The sequence below is a fragment of the Anas platyrhynchos genome, chromosome 4 (assembly GCF_047663525.1).
Source record: "Anas platyrhynchos isolate ZD024472 breed Pekin duck chromosome 4, IASCAAS_PekinDuck_T2T, whole genome shotgun sequence".
Taxonomy (NCBI): domain Eukaryota; kingdom Metazoa; phylum Chordata; class Aves; order Anseriformes; family Anatidae; genus Anas; species Anas platyrhynchos.
The window spans coordinates 36,481,425-36,493,569 of record NC_092590.1 but is presented as its reverse complement, the minus strand read 5'-3'; the positions used below and the strand labels follow the sequence as shown (position 1 = coordinate 36,493,569).

Genomic DNA, 12,145 nt, shown 5'->3' with positions numbered 1-12,145 from the left:
TGGCAATGCCCTTTTCACCTTCCTCTTTGAGTTCCCGAGGCTGCCCGGAGGAAATTCTTGCTTTTGAAAGTTAAGTCTGCCCCTGCTGGTGATCGAACTGAAACAGAACGTGGACAACTGACCTATTTCTGCAGGACTTCTTTGCTTGTATTTTGTACTTTAGGACACGTATAAACCCTTGAACTGTCAGCCTGACAGTTGCAGTGGGACAGATCCAAAAACACTGCAAGAATTTTAATGAGACTGTTCATGTTGCAGTGACAAGGAAGTGGCAATGCTATCTTTATTTGAAAAGGGAAACAAAAATGATGATCACAAAAATGACCTGTCAGGCAAAATAGACAAATCTTTTACTTTTACTTACTCAGAAATAAAAGTTGATGTGAGGGGCAAAGAGCAACACTGTCAGTATAGCATAGCTGTAATCTGCCCCCATCAAAGAGGAGTAGCATTGCCCAAGGGAAAAGCAGAGACCTGTCAGACAGAAGGTATGAGCAGGGAGGTTGGATCTGGTTTTGTCATGCTGACATTCAGTGAATTATTGGTGGTTTGGTGTGGTTTTTTATTTTTTTTTTTAGCATTTTTTGGGGGAAAAGATCATACTGCATTTCTTTGAGAGTTTCAGCCCCTCATGCCTGTCACTACTGCTGAGCTGCAAACATGCACAGATCCAGCTGTTACTGTGCATGCCACTTCTCTTACTTTTCCTTTTGCCTCGTATGTCATGCACTTCCTTTTTCAAATATTTACACCATATCCTAATTTCTTGAAGTCAGTAGGTATAATTTTTTTTCATTGTTTTAAAAAAATACAAACAACCTTTTATATCTTTTCCAGTTGGATGGCTTAGTTCAGTTTTCATCTAACGTGGGGATTTTGTCATCCAGAGCAGCTTTCCCTAGGCACAGGGTGTGGCTCTTAAGACTTAAACCATCCAGTCCTGTTACTGTTACTTAAATTGAATCAGCCATACTAAATTGAGCCAAAGTATTTGTCTTTACAGTTTGTCATTCTACATTTAGAATGAAACATAGTTGTATAGCTGGAATAAATATAATTTATTCAGTGGGCTCCTGGCTGAAGGGTCTTGATATATGGATCTGCTGTGTGCTTTTTTTTGTTTGTTTTAATTTGTCACCTAATAGTCTGCTTTAAAGTTGCACCACAAATGCATGTGTTAAATACTTGAATTTTGTTTTGAACTAAAACTTCAAACTAGTTAAGTCCTCAGATAAGATTTTAAAGAACACCATACTGCTCACTTCTCTGTGTAAATTTCTTTCAATTCTGCACAGCTGTGTTTGGGATAACTGGACATTTAAAGGTATTTTTCCTTTGTGAACTGTTCTACTGTTGGTTAATGTGAATAAAGTAGCAATGACATTGTCATAGTTTGTGGCTCAAGAGGTGCTCCAGTTGCCAGTTGTCGCTTCCTGCCTGTTATGTTGTTATGTGCCCTTCCTCTGACTCACAGAGGCCATGCGAAATATATGCCATTTCTTTATGAAATATCCAGGGAAAAAAAAAAAAAAAAAAAAAAAGGAAAAAAGATTTATTTATAGTTGGTTACAGGGCTCTCTTTCATGTTAAAGATTTGAGAAGAGCTGAATTCTTTAGTATTTTTTAATAAGTTTATAAAATCCTTTAGTATCAGTCTCTCAAAATCTTGTAGTGCTTTTTTCCTCTGGAGGATGGAAGGACAAATACCTTGTGGGCGAGAGCGTCGTTCAACTCTTCTAATTGTAAGTTTGTCATAAAGGATAATTTTAAAATCCCTGTTGAATTATGTCTATAAATGATGGATCGTTTTTCTTGTGTCTTCTGTAAGGGATGCAACTTCTGCTTGCTACTTTCAGGGGTAGGAGTAGGGGTTCGTGCAGAGTACGTTTTTAGGCCGAGGTGGTGGTAATAATGGGAAAGAGACTTCTGTAAAGGTCACAGTTTTATATAATCTAGTCCTGTAGCTTGATCTGACTGAAATACTTCTTTGTAAAGAGGAAACTTCTTAGGTTGGCTATAAATATTTGTCAGAAATATAAACCAATTTAAAAAGTAAATGTGATGGTTGTATATGCACTGAAACACTGCACCAGCCAACAGCAGAGGATGAGGAAATTTATTTTTCAAATAGATGTGTTTGAACAGAAGCTGTGCAACAAGACAACCTGACAGCAGGCTGGGCTGTCAGAGGAGCACCAATGGGTCACTTTGTATTCAAAATAAAGGGAAGGTAGTGGAGTTATGAGCAGAACATAGGCAATGTTTGTCTAGGAAAGGGTGTTGTCTTTAGAAATAAATAGGGCTTAACACATTTAAAACACATTACTTAGAATTAGAATTAATTAATTCAGAGTTAATTAGCTAATGTTCCTTTTAAAGCATTCATGAAGTGTTTTGAGAAAAACATTTTTCATTTTTCTGTTGGGAAAAAAAAAGGATTCAAAGAAATATGAAACTGGTGTAAGACTTTCTAGTGTCAACTGTAATTAATTCTACAAAGCTTCTTCATGTACCTCTGTATGTGCCTTCTTTTAAAATATATGTATGTTTAAATAGATTTTTCCTTTTTTTCTGTAGACAAGCAAATCACATTCATCATCTTCTTATTCAAGGCCATTATCTGTGGTAATTTAAGCCACAGACAGGAGAGGAGAGATGTTCTGATTGAGTGTTACTGCCAGGCCACTGCTGGAAAACAAGCATTCTGAGTACTCACGTAGAGCTTTTGTGCTTAAAGCTAGGAATTGGGCAGATCTAAATCTCCAAAATGACATAAGGACTGTAATTCTAAAAAAACCCTCAATAGTATTGAAAATTAGATATTGTTCTGGTGCTTGACTTTGTCAAGGTGTCTACAGCTCTTCAAATTTAAACATCATGCACAAAAGCCCACAGCATCAGGACTAGCAAGAGAGTTGTTACTTGAATGAATGACTCCTTATTTTACTGGTTTTGCTATGGTATGCGTATGTGCAACAAAACAAAGGATGGGTAAGGCACAGCAGACAGGCACTTTGTGGAGAGAAAAGCTGTATTTATCATGTACTAGTTCAATAAATCAAATTTTGTTCACTAGCTTACTGAAATATTTCTCATATGTGAAAGTTCTACTGCTAATGAAAGTTAAAAAAAAAAAAAGTAATGTTCAAAATTCAGTTGTTTTTAAATTTCTAAACTGATGAATTCTGCTCGAAGCTGTAATTGCTATATGATCAAAATATAGATACTGCTATTGGATCAAAATATAGGTATTCTTCTGAGCAGAATTGTGTTATTTGCAAGTGAGACCACAGTGGACCTGCAGCATGCAAAATCTCATGCAAACTATTCAGTTCAGCTTTCCCTTAGAAGTATTTTTGCATGCTAAGTGAGTGTTGTTATCATTAACTGCAGCATATACATTAGTTTGAACTCTGTGGGAAATAAAGACCATTTTAGCATCTGCTTGCATCTTGGGAACTGATTCAATGACTTTATTATGAAGGCCTAGAAAAATAGCCATTAGATTGTGCTTTTAGGAAAGCCAACAATTTCTGTGAACATGGTTTTAGAAACACTATTCTTACCTTGTAATTTGTTTTTTCTGAGGGGAAAGCTTGGTAAATTTGAGCAGATCTTTGTTCCTTGATGATTGAACTTTTTCAATACTTTTTTTGTACATTTTACATGTTAACTAGTCTAGCCTCTTTGTAGGGAGAAGGAGGACTTGCAGTATTCACTGTTGGCGTATAGCGAGCAACTATGTAAATGTTTCTCACACATTCATTTATCCGTGTCCAGAAATAAGTACAGCTTAAGACCCTTTACAGTCAGCTGAAGCCTTGGCCTGTGATGGACAGGTGGAAGTCACAGTGCTTTAAATCAGAACAGAAGGATTCACTTCAGGCACTGCCAAAGGACAGCATTCAGCTGTAACCTGCTTGAATGAGCACTGCAAGGGCACAGGGGGCACAGGCAGGGCAGCGATCAGTGCTCAGACTTTATGAAAATGGCGCCCAGTTTGGGGGCTTTAGATTTGAGCTTGGGCTTCATGGAGTGTTTCCCTCCTTTTACAGCAGTGTGACTGGGGTAACTATTCTAAAAGGTTTTCCACAGCTTTTCTTATAAGGATGGTTTTGAGCTGGTTGATGAATTCTCTGCCCTCCTACACCTTGTAGGTGGGAAAGATATTTGGTCTTTGTATCTAAAGCAAGCTCTTAATTCAGTGGTGATGCTCTTGGGAAAAAAAAAAAAAAAATAATTAAAAAAAATCTCTGGGAATGTAGACTCTCCGTATTAGCTGAGTGAGTTATTAGGCAGAGGGGAATAAAAGCCATGTTAGCAAAACTCTTACATTTATACAGCCTTTTGAATCCCATCGGTACTGCCTCTTTGGTTAAACCACCTTCAGCAGTTTCAACTACAGCTTAAAACATCTCTGGGAAATGTGAGTGGGTTGTTGTCGTGACAATACGATAAAAATAAAAGGATTTCGTTGATGGCTGGAGCCCTTTGGCTTCCTAATGCAGTGAAACCTGCGGTCAATGCTGCAAGTGGCCGAGCCGTGCGGCTCCTCGTGCTGCAAGGGCACCTGCTGTTCTTCCAGGGAGAGCTGCCATGACAACTGCATGGCTTGCAAGCGCCAGGTCCCTGCTTTCCTGCAGCGATGGAGGGTCATTGGTATTCTGGGCGGCTGCCTGCTGCAGGCAGCAGCAAACCTTTCCCTTCCTCGGGATCTGCCAGCGCTCGCTGTTAGCACCCTGGGTAAAATATGCAAATGGTGTTGACAGGTATCTGGAAAGGGAAAAAAGGAAAAAAAGGCCCATTTGCCTAGAAGGAGTGATTTGTTTTAGCTCGTTAATTAAATGCTTTTACCAAATGGTTCTAACTTCCATAGCTTCTACAAATCTTTTATTCCCAAATCTCATTCAGAGTATGCAGTGTTAAATAGGAATGTAAAAAAGAATAGGGAAGGGAGGTAGGGGGGCATGTAGAGCACACAGGAAAACGTTAATCGGCTTATATTTTAAAAATATCTTGCTACCTGTGATCACTTATTTTCTTAGGGGTAGGTAAGAGGAGTTTGGTATTTCTTTTGTGGCATTTTTGGCTTAATGTGTTTTAAAGCAGACACTTCTCCACAAACTGGCTTCTTGGCTTTTGAGGGGTGGTTTTATTCAAATTCTTTGGTTTTGTTTCTTTAAAGAATGTCTAAAGCATTTGTCATTGTGACATTCCCATCCGTCTCCAGATGTATTGTAACTTCATTATTGCAACAATAAAGAACAGAATGAGCTGCAAAGGGCATGGAAGGAACTTTGTATTTCCTTTTTTCTTCAATAATAACAGGATGAAGTAGATGTGTTGTTGGTTTTGTTTGTTGTCTTTAACAGGACACCAAAATATGAATATTAAATGCCATAGATAGTAAAAAAAAAAAAAAAGAAAATAAAAATAAAAAATAAAAAAATGCAGAAGCAAAAAATTTTAACAGATTTTCCCACAAGCAATTGATGTAAGAATAGCAGAATGCGTCGGTAGGGTTCCTAGCTGTTTTCATCAAAGCTGTCAGCATGCACATATAGGCAAAAATACAGGTATTAAATGTAAGAGAAGGTGGTCTTGGAGGTAAGGGGCAGTCATACTTGACATTCTTGACTGTGAGGTTTCCTGTACTTCTTCTTGTCCATGGAGGATAGCTGATGTACTTAGGAACTAGAACGTTTGTCATTATAAAATAAAGTTATGGTATCGCTGTAAAAAGGAAAACACAAACTAATTAAGTGTTGTTGACTAACTGAAGACTTAGCATTCAAAAATACTGCATTTGTTTATTTTACTTTGTATATTTTGCCATCAAGGTGACATGCTTGCAGGACTTCTTTGGAGATGACGATGTCTTCATTGCATGTGGACCTGAAAAATATCGATATGCTCAGGATGACTTCGTCTTGGATCACAGTGGTAAGCTTTGGATCACATCCTGAACCTACAGAAATAGTCAAGTTCATTGAGATTTCCTTCCCCCCCCCTCCCCCCCCCCCCCCAAGCTGTGCACTATAGAAAAATACTCACTGGAATATATTTTCTTATTGATGAAAGCATTTTCCCAGACTACCATCTCAATTCTGTATATCTGTTAAAATGCACTAACAATGTTTAACGAACCTTGTCGCTAAAGTTCAATGGAAAACAGCATTGAATTTCCAAAGGTTCAGTTATGTCTCTAAATGTTCCTAAAACCAGTTACAAACATTTACTTCTGACTTCTGTGGGCTACAAGATGGTCTCCATATTGCTGTCATCATGGGATGTTTGAAAAAATCACATTATGTAACTGCTAATTTCAGATCTCAGGTCGTCCTGCTAGACAATTCATATTCCATGTCGAGCCTGTTTATACTGTGAGATAGTAGGGGGTTATGTGTGGAGAAGGAGGTGAGACCAACCAGGACATTATGTCCATTGACAGATCATGAATTTAACTTGTTTAAGTTACTTTTCCATACAGAGAAAATCTATAGTGCAAGTTCAAGAAAAAGTTCCCTACTAGGGAGTTTTAGAATTGTCTTGGAAGATCATATCATACACACTTCTTTGTTGTTGTTTTTGTTTTTATTATTATTATTATTTGGGTTGTGAAATTTTGCTGTTTTTTCTAATTTTTATAAACACCATAATTTCATAAAAAGTCTGCTGTTATATCAAGAGGCATAGGTACATACCTAACCAGTGGTCCATACACTAGGATGCATAGAACATTTCAGCTGGTTCACATTCTAGTGTTATCAGCAGCATGCTATTCTTCCAAAAATACTTGATTTTGCTGATTCAAATAAAGGGTATGTTTTAACCATTTTAAACTAGCTAAGATATGTTTGTATTGTTGTGCAGACATAGGAGAACATGGTAGTATTAACTCACACTACTAATTCCAGTCTGAACAAAATTATAATTTCCTTTGTGATACTAAGGCTGTAAGTTTATTCTTCCCATTACACCATAGACAGACTAACTCAGCTCATTTTCTTACTGAGAACCCAGTTATGCAGGATTTCTTTCGAAGTTTGTCTCTTCACCTTCAGTGGTCCTTGCTTCTCGTTATATGTCTGGAGGTCATAATGGATAAAAGTAGTTTAAGTACAGAGCGGATCGTGATTTGGCAGGCAGGGGATACAGCTCTACATACTCCTTTTGATGGCGACTTTGTATCGCAGTCGCTGCATTGCCATCAATGTGATGAATAACAGAGGCAAAATCAAAAGGGAAATTTATATGATTTGATGGGGAGAGATTTGCAATAGATGCTAACTGTAGGGATTCAAATTTCATCAAAATGTCAATACATGTATGACTATTTATTCCTTTCCCATTTAGGTTGTCCTTTATTTAATGACACACAGTTGGTAGTAAATGGGAGTAATCTGTTGTCTCAGCATTTTGAAAGCAATAGACATTTTTCACCTCTTCAAAAATTTTTCACAACATCAGTTTCTTCTAAAATAAGGTGAATTGAGCTTGCCGTGCAGTTGCCCTATGTGAAGGTGCCGTTACAGCACAGGATTTACTGAACTATCAGAGGAACCTTGTCATTGGCTGACTATTCTTTCAGCTGTGCTAACTTGAATAATGGTCATAATCTGACTTGAAGATTTCAGATATTACATGCAGAAGGTTACATAAAGCAGTTGGCTTAAAAACATTTATATAGTATGTGGGTTCTGAGTTGGTCTTATAGTTCTATAAGTTCTGAGATGGTCTTATAAATTTGTTTCATTCAGTTTGGCAAGTAAGTTTAGGAAATACTGATGGTCTTTCTCTGGTTAATAAACAGCAGCAGTAGGGTTTGGAGGAAGCTGGTACGATGAATTGTTTTTGAAACTCCATCTGCTTGGTTTGTAGAATGCCGTGTTATGAAGTCGTCTTATTCCCGATCATCTGGTATGAGGTATTCTGGATCCAAAAGTCCAGGACCTTCACGTCGAAGCAAATCACCTGCCTCAGGTACAATTTCTAAGAAAAAGATAAACACATAAAATGCATGAAATCTAGGATTTGTTTAATGGATTGAAAAGGCTGTTGGCTGTATGTGAAATAAAAGTGCCATGGTTTGTTTCCCGAGGTAAAAATGCTTTCTCAGTTTCTCTCATAGGCATAATACTGATTTATAAAAAAATACACATTTATTTTTGAATCTTGAAAAGAAGTGTTGCTTCTATTTATTAACAGGCATACAAAGTTTCATTTTATGGAAACTGGAATATTTTGTATTAATTGTATGTTTGGGATATGCTTTCAGTGTGGTACTTGTTTTTTTTGAAGACTCAATTAAGTACAGGATGACTATGTGGTTAAATTGACACTCATAGAATACAGCCTTAAAACTTTTGAATTTGGAGTTTTTCCTATATAAGACAAATATTGTCAAAACATAGAATTTTGTTGTTTCAAGTAATTTTAGGAGCTGTTCTGGAATATTTTTGCCCATTAACAGAGATTTTTTTTTTCTTGTGCTTTCTGTAATTTTAAAGAAGGGTTCACATTGTGTATATGCCAGAAGTTTGACTGAACACCATAAATTCCAAACACTGAGCCTTTTATACAAATATGTAGAAGGGAGAAACTTGTTTTTCCTTTTTTAGTTCTGCATTTAATTTCTAAATATAATAAAACTTAATTGATTTCTTTCCCTCAGACCTGGAGAAGTAGCCCTGAAATCAAACCATTGAATATGTAAATATACAATGCTCTGTTTTGGTTGTAACTATATGCATGTAAGCTCCTGTGCGTGCATTCAAAACTGCAACATGTTTCATATTCTCATATCCATATCAATATTTATTTTGCTTAACTGATGCTGGTTAAAGTCATTTTCTGTCTGTGAGTTCTTTAAAAGTGGAATATTTATCATCTGTTTATAAAGTGTGAAAACTGCAAAGCTTCAAAGGAGGATTGTAGTAAGAACAAAGAAAAATAAAAATGTAGCATGAAGGGCGAGTTTCACCAATGATACGCATTTCATGCGATCCTGTTAACTCCAGCAAGATTGCATGGGAAATCTATCAACAATGTATTTTATGCAACGTATTTAGAGATCAGCACTGTCATTTCCTTACTTACTTCTACTTGGACACATCCATTGGTTAGGTTAATTTGAAAAGTTTATCCAAAGTGTCTGGTATTTATCCTTCTATTTACTTGCCATTTTTTCTCATGTAGTCTTTAGTTATCTTTATTTTCCCTTCTTTCTTTCATGCATGTTCAGAGCTGTTTTAATAACCTTTCTCCTTAATGTCTTTTTCCTTTGTGTCAAATATATGAGTACAGTAAAGAGGGGTGGCCACTACTCCAGTGCATATTCTTCAGCAAAATCCCCAGGTGAGCCATTACTGTTATGGCTATATATCACTAGTGTGTCTCCTTCCTTTCCATTCACCTTTCCTCTGCATCTGTCAATATTTTCAAGCTTGTAACACACATTTTGCATTTGGTGAGCCAGAGACTCTAGTGTTTTTGTTAAAGCAGATTTTTGAAAAAATATAAATGATGCTTAATAGTTGCTGGACATCTGTTAATGGCGTCAACATTAAATTTGTAAAGGTGTAATCTGACTACCAGTAGAGGAGCATTCTGAACAGCAACACATTTGTATTCTAAAGCGTACAATAACAGAAAATTTCAACCAGTGCAAAAAGAAAGGGGGAAGAGCTGACAAAAAAGTGGTGCAAAAACACGTGCCACAGTTTTTCATTTTATTTACAGTTTCTTACTCTCCTTTTTCTTTTTTTGTTATTTCAGCCTAAGTTCTAAAACTCTGAAAAACCTCTTTGCACTTTCAGTTTAAAACACTATAGCTCTTAGAACTAATGCGTGCTTTCACTAGCAAATAGGTTGTGACTTTGGACTACTAGAAGTTAACTATTTAAAAGGTATTCATAGTTTTTTCAGTTTTCAAGGTTCTGATATGGTAAAGAATTGTCACCTAGTATGTACTATTTGAAGAATAACAGAGAAGGTATTTTCCTGTATGTTCAGGCTACTACACGTGTAGTAAGAAACCTCAAAAGAACTTATAGTTAGAAAGTAGATAACAAAGGTAAGTTTTGCATATACAAAAAATAGCAAATAAATAGTAGCAAACAAGTTTAAGTGCTACAAACAAATACAGGTAGCTTATGAGTTTTGTGGTTTAAAAAAAAAAAACTGCTGTAAAAAAAAAATACAGCTTGAGTATTGTGACGGTGGGATGTTCTTTCCTAGAGAGTTATGAGAGAAAAGATGACGATGTTGACCAACCAGTCTCACAGGTACAGTTTAGTGGTTCTGTCAGTGCTTTAAAGGAGGATACTGACTTAGAAACAGATAAAGATGTCTTACATTATAACCCTCAATGGTCATACTCAGGAAATACTGACTTTTCAATGAGCTTTATAAAAAGAATTTGTGAATAAAGAAAATTTTTCTTTAGTAATAGATGGTCATTTGGAAGCAGATTCTTCAAGTGAAGTATCTCGTTTTTGTTCATGAACTTTACGGATCAGAATTTACCCAGTGGCTAGAGCAAATTGTATATGGCCTTTCAAGAGTAAGAAAACATAAGATAGCATTTGTTAGCCCTTTTCCTCTTCATACCTAAAATTCTTTATAAAACAATGAAGTGTTGATATGCCAAGTTTAAAGAAGGATATCTAAAACAAAATTATGAAAAATAGTGTATTTAGAGATCTTCAGGTGGGACATAGGCTCCTAAATTCCTTTAGCTTCTTAAAAAATGCACTTAAGCTGAAGTAACTTTGCTATTGCTCTTGCATGTAAAGCTTGTTAAAGTCAAAAGTAAAAATATCCTAAGAATACCAGATGCTTTTTACAGGAAAAAAAAAAAAAAAAAAAGAAATCTTAGTCATGTAACAGAGCCGGGAATGTAAATCGAACTTTTAAGATTTCAAGATAAACTTATTCTGTAGCTAAATGCTAATTAGTTGTATCTTAACATCACACTTGAGAGAGAGACAGTGGTGGACAACAGGGATTTGTGGAAGCTACAGTGCAGTCAGCCTGGCCTAGTGATAGATAGACTACCTATAGATAGACTGCTTAAGTAGAAAAGGTAGCATTTAGGAAGCATCTTCAGCACTCAGAGAATGTTGGGGTACTAGGTTAATAGATACCTATAAAATAAAGTAAATAATGTTCATTAAGAAGTGATGTATAACCTGTGATGGACTCCTGAGTGTATAAAGAATGTGTGTAGATGTAACCACATTTCATAATTTACTTTGTAGCTAAACTTCTATTTAACGAGTTCCTTTTTAAAATTTTTCTGACAAGAAAAAAAGATTCTTCAGCATGAATCAGCTGTGAAACCTTTTATCTCTTAAATTTCTGCCTAGTATTTTTCCTCTCCTAGGAAAAATGAGGTTCAGTTAGAGAGGAAATAATGCTACATCATACAGTGCATTGTGTGTGATGAACAGTATGTTATTTTCATAATGAAATTCATCAGTCTGTTTTTTAAGAAAAATACAGGGACTGACCTAAATGTTAGTCAAATTACTGCAGGTACAACAGGTGTTGTACCAGACCTCTCTGGAAAAGTGGACTTAAAATGAATGAATTCCTGAAGTCAAGAGGGAACATATTTAATGTTTTCATAAAATACTACAAACAGATACTTCAGCTTCTCGGAAATTCAGGAATTACCTACTAGCTTTTAGGTGTTGGTTTGTTTGTTATTTTTATTTTTTTAAACTAAATTATTTTTTTCTGAAATTCTAGTCAAACAGCTCATACTTCTTGCTTGCCTATTTTGCTTAAAACAAACAAACAAAAACTTAAAAAGGATAAAACAGTACAAAAAAAGAGTATGTGCTCTTAAATGTTCCACCTGAAAAGTAGTCATTGATACAAAAAGGAGAGGTGGGCTGTTCAATTTACGTGTTTATGAAGACTTTCTCTTTCCATAATTTATTGTGATATAACACAATATTGTTATTGTTATTATAATAAAATATTGTGTTATATCACAATAAATTATGGAATTTAAAGAGATTATGGCTATTATTTGTCCAAAGCTCTTGCACTGGCAGCATACAAAGCAGGCTTTTTCAAACTCTGGAATGGCAATGTGTTAATCGTGTGTTGTCAAAACCCTGGTCTGATATCCAGC

The 12,145-nt window shown here is 35.9% G+C and overlaps 1 protein-coding gene across 4 annotated transcripts in view; it reads left to right on the top strand.

Annotated features, from left to right (window-relative positions):
• Window positions 1-12,145, top strand: part of DCLK2 (doublecortin like kinase 2) — an 86,119-nt gene that overhangs the window by 36,380 nt on the left and 37,594 nt on the right. For 2 of the 4 annotated variants that reach the window (XR_005265227.2, XM_038178019.2), the window contains exons 3-5: window positions 5,841-5,943; window positions 7,882-7,983; window positions 9,307-9,357. Coding sequence is in view for 2 of the 4 variants with exons in the window: in XM_038178019.2 (XP_038033947.1) it covers window positions 5,841-5,943; window positions 7,882-7,983; window positions 9,307-9,357 (256 nt within the window). In the remaining 2 variants the exon portion in view is untranslated. The remainder of the gene's footprint in view (window positions 1-5,840; window positions 5,944-7,881; window positions 7,984-9,306; window positions 9,358-12,145) is intronic. The other 2 variants (XR_005265228.2, XM_038178020.2) reach the window with 1 other exon arrangement.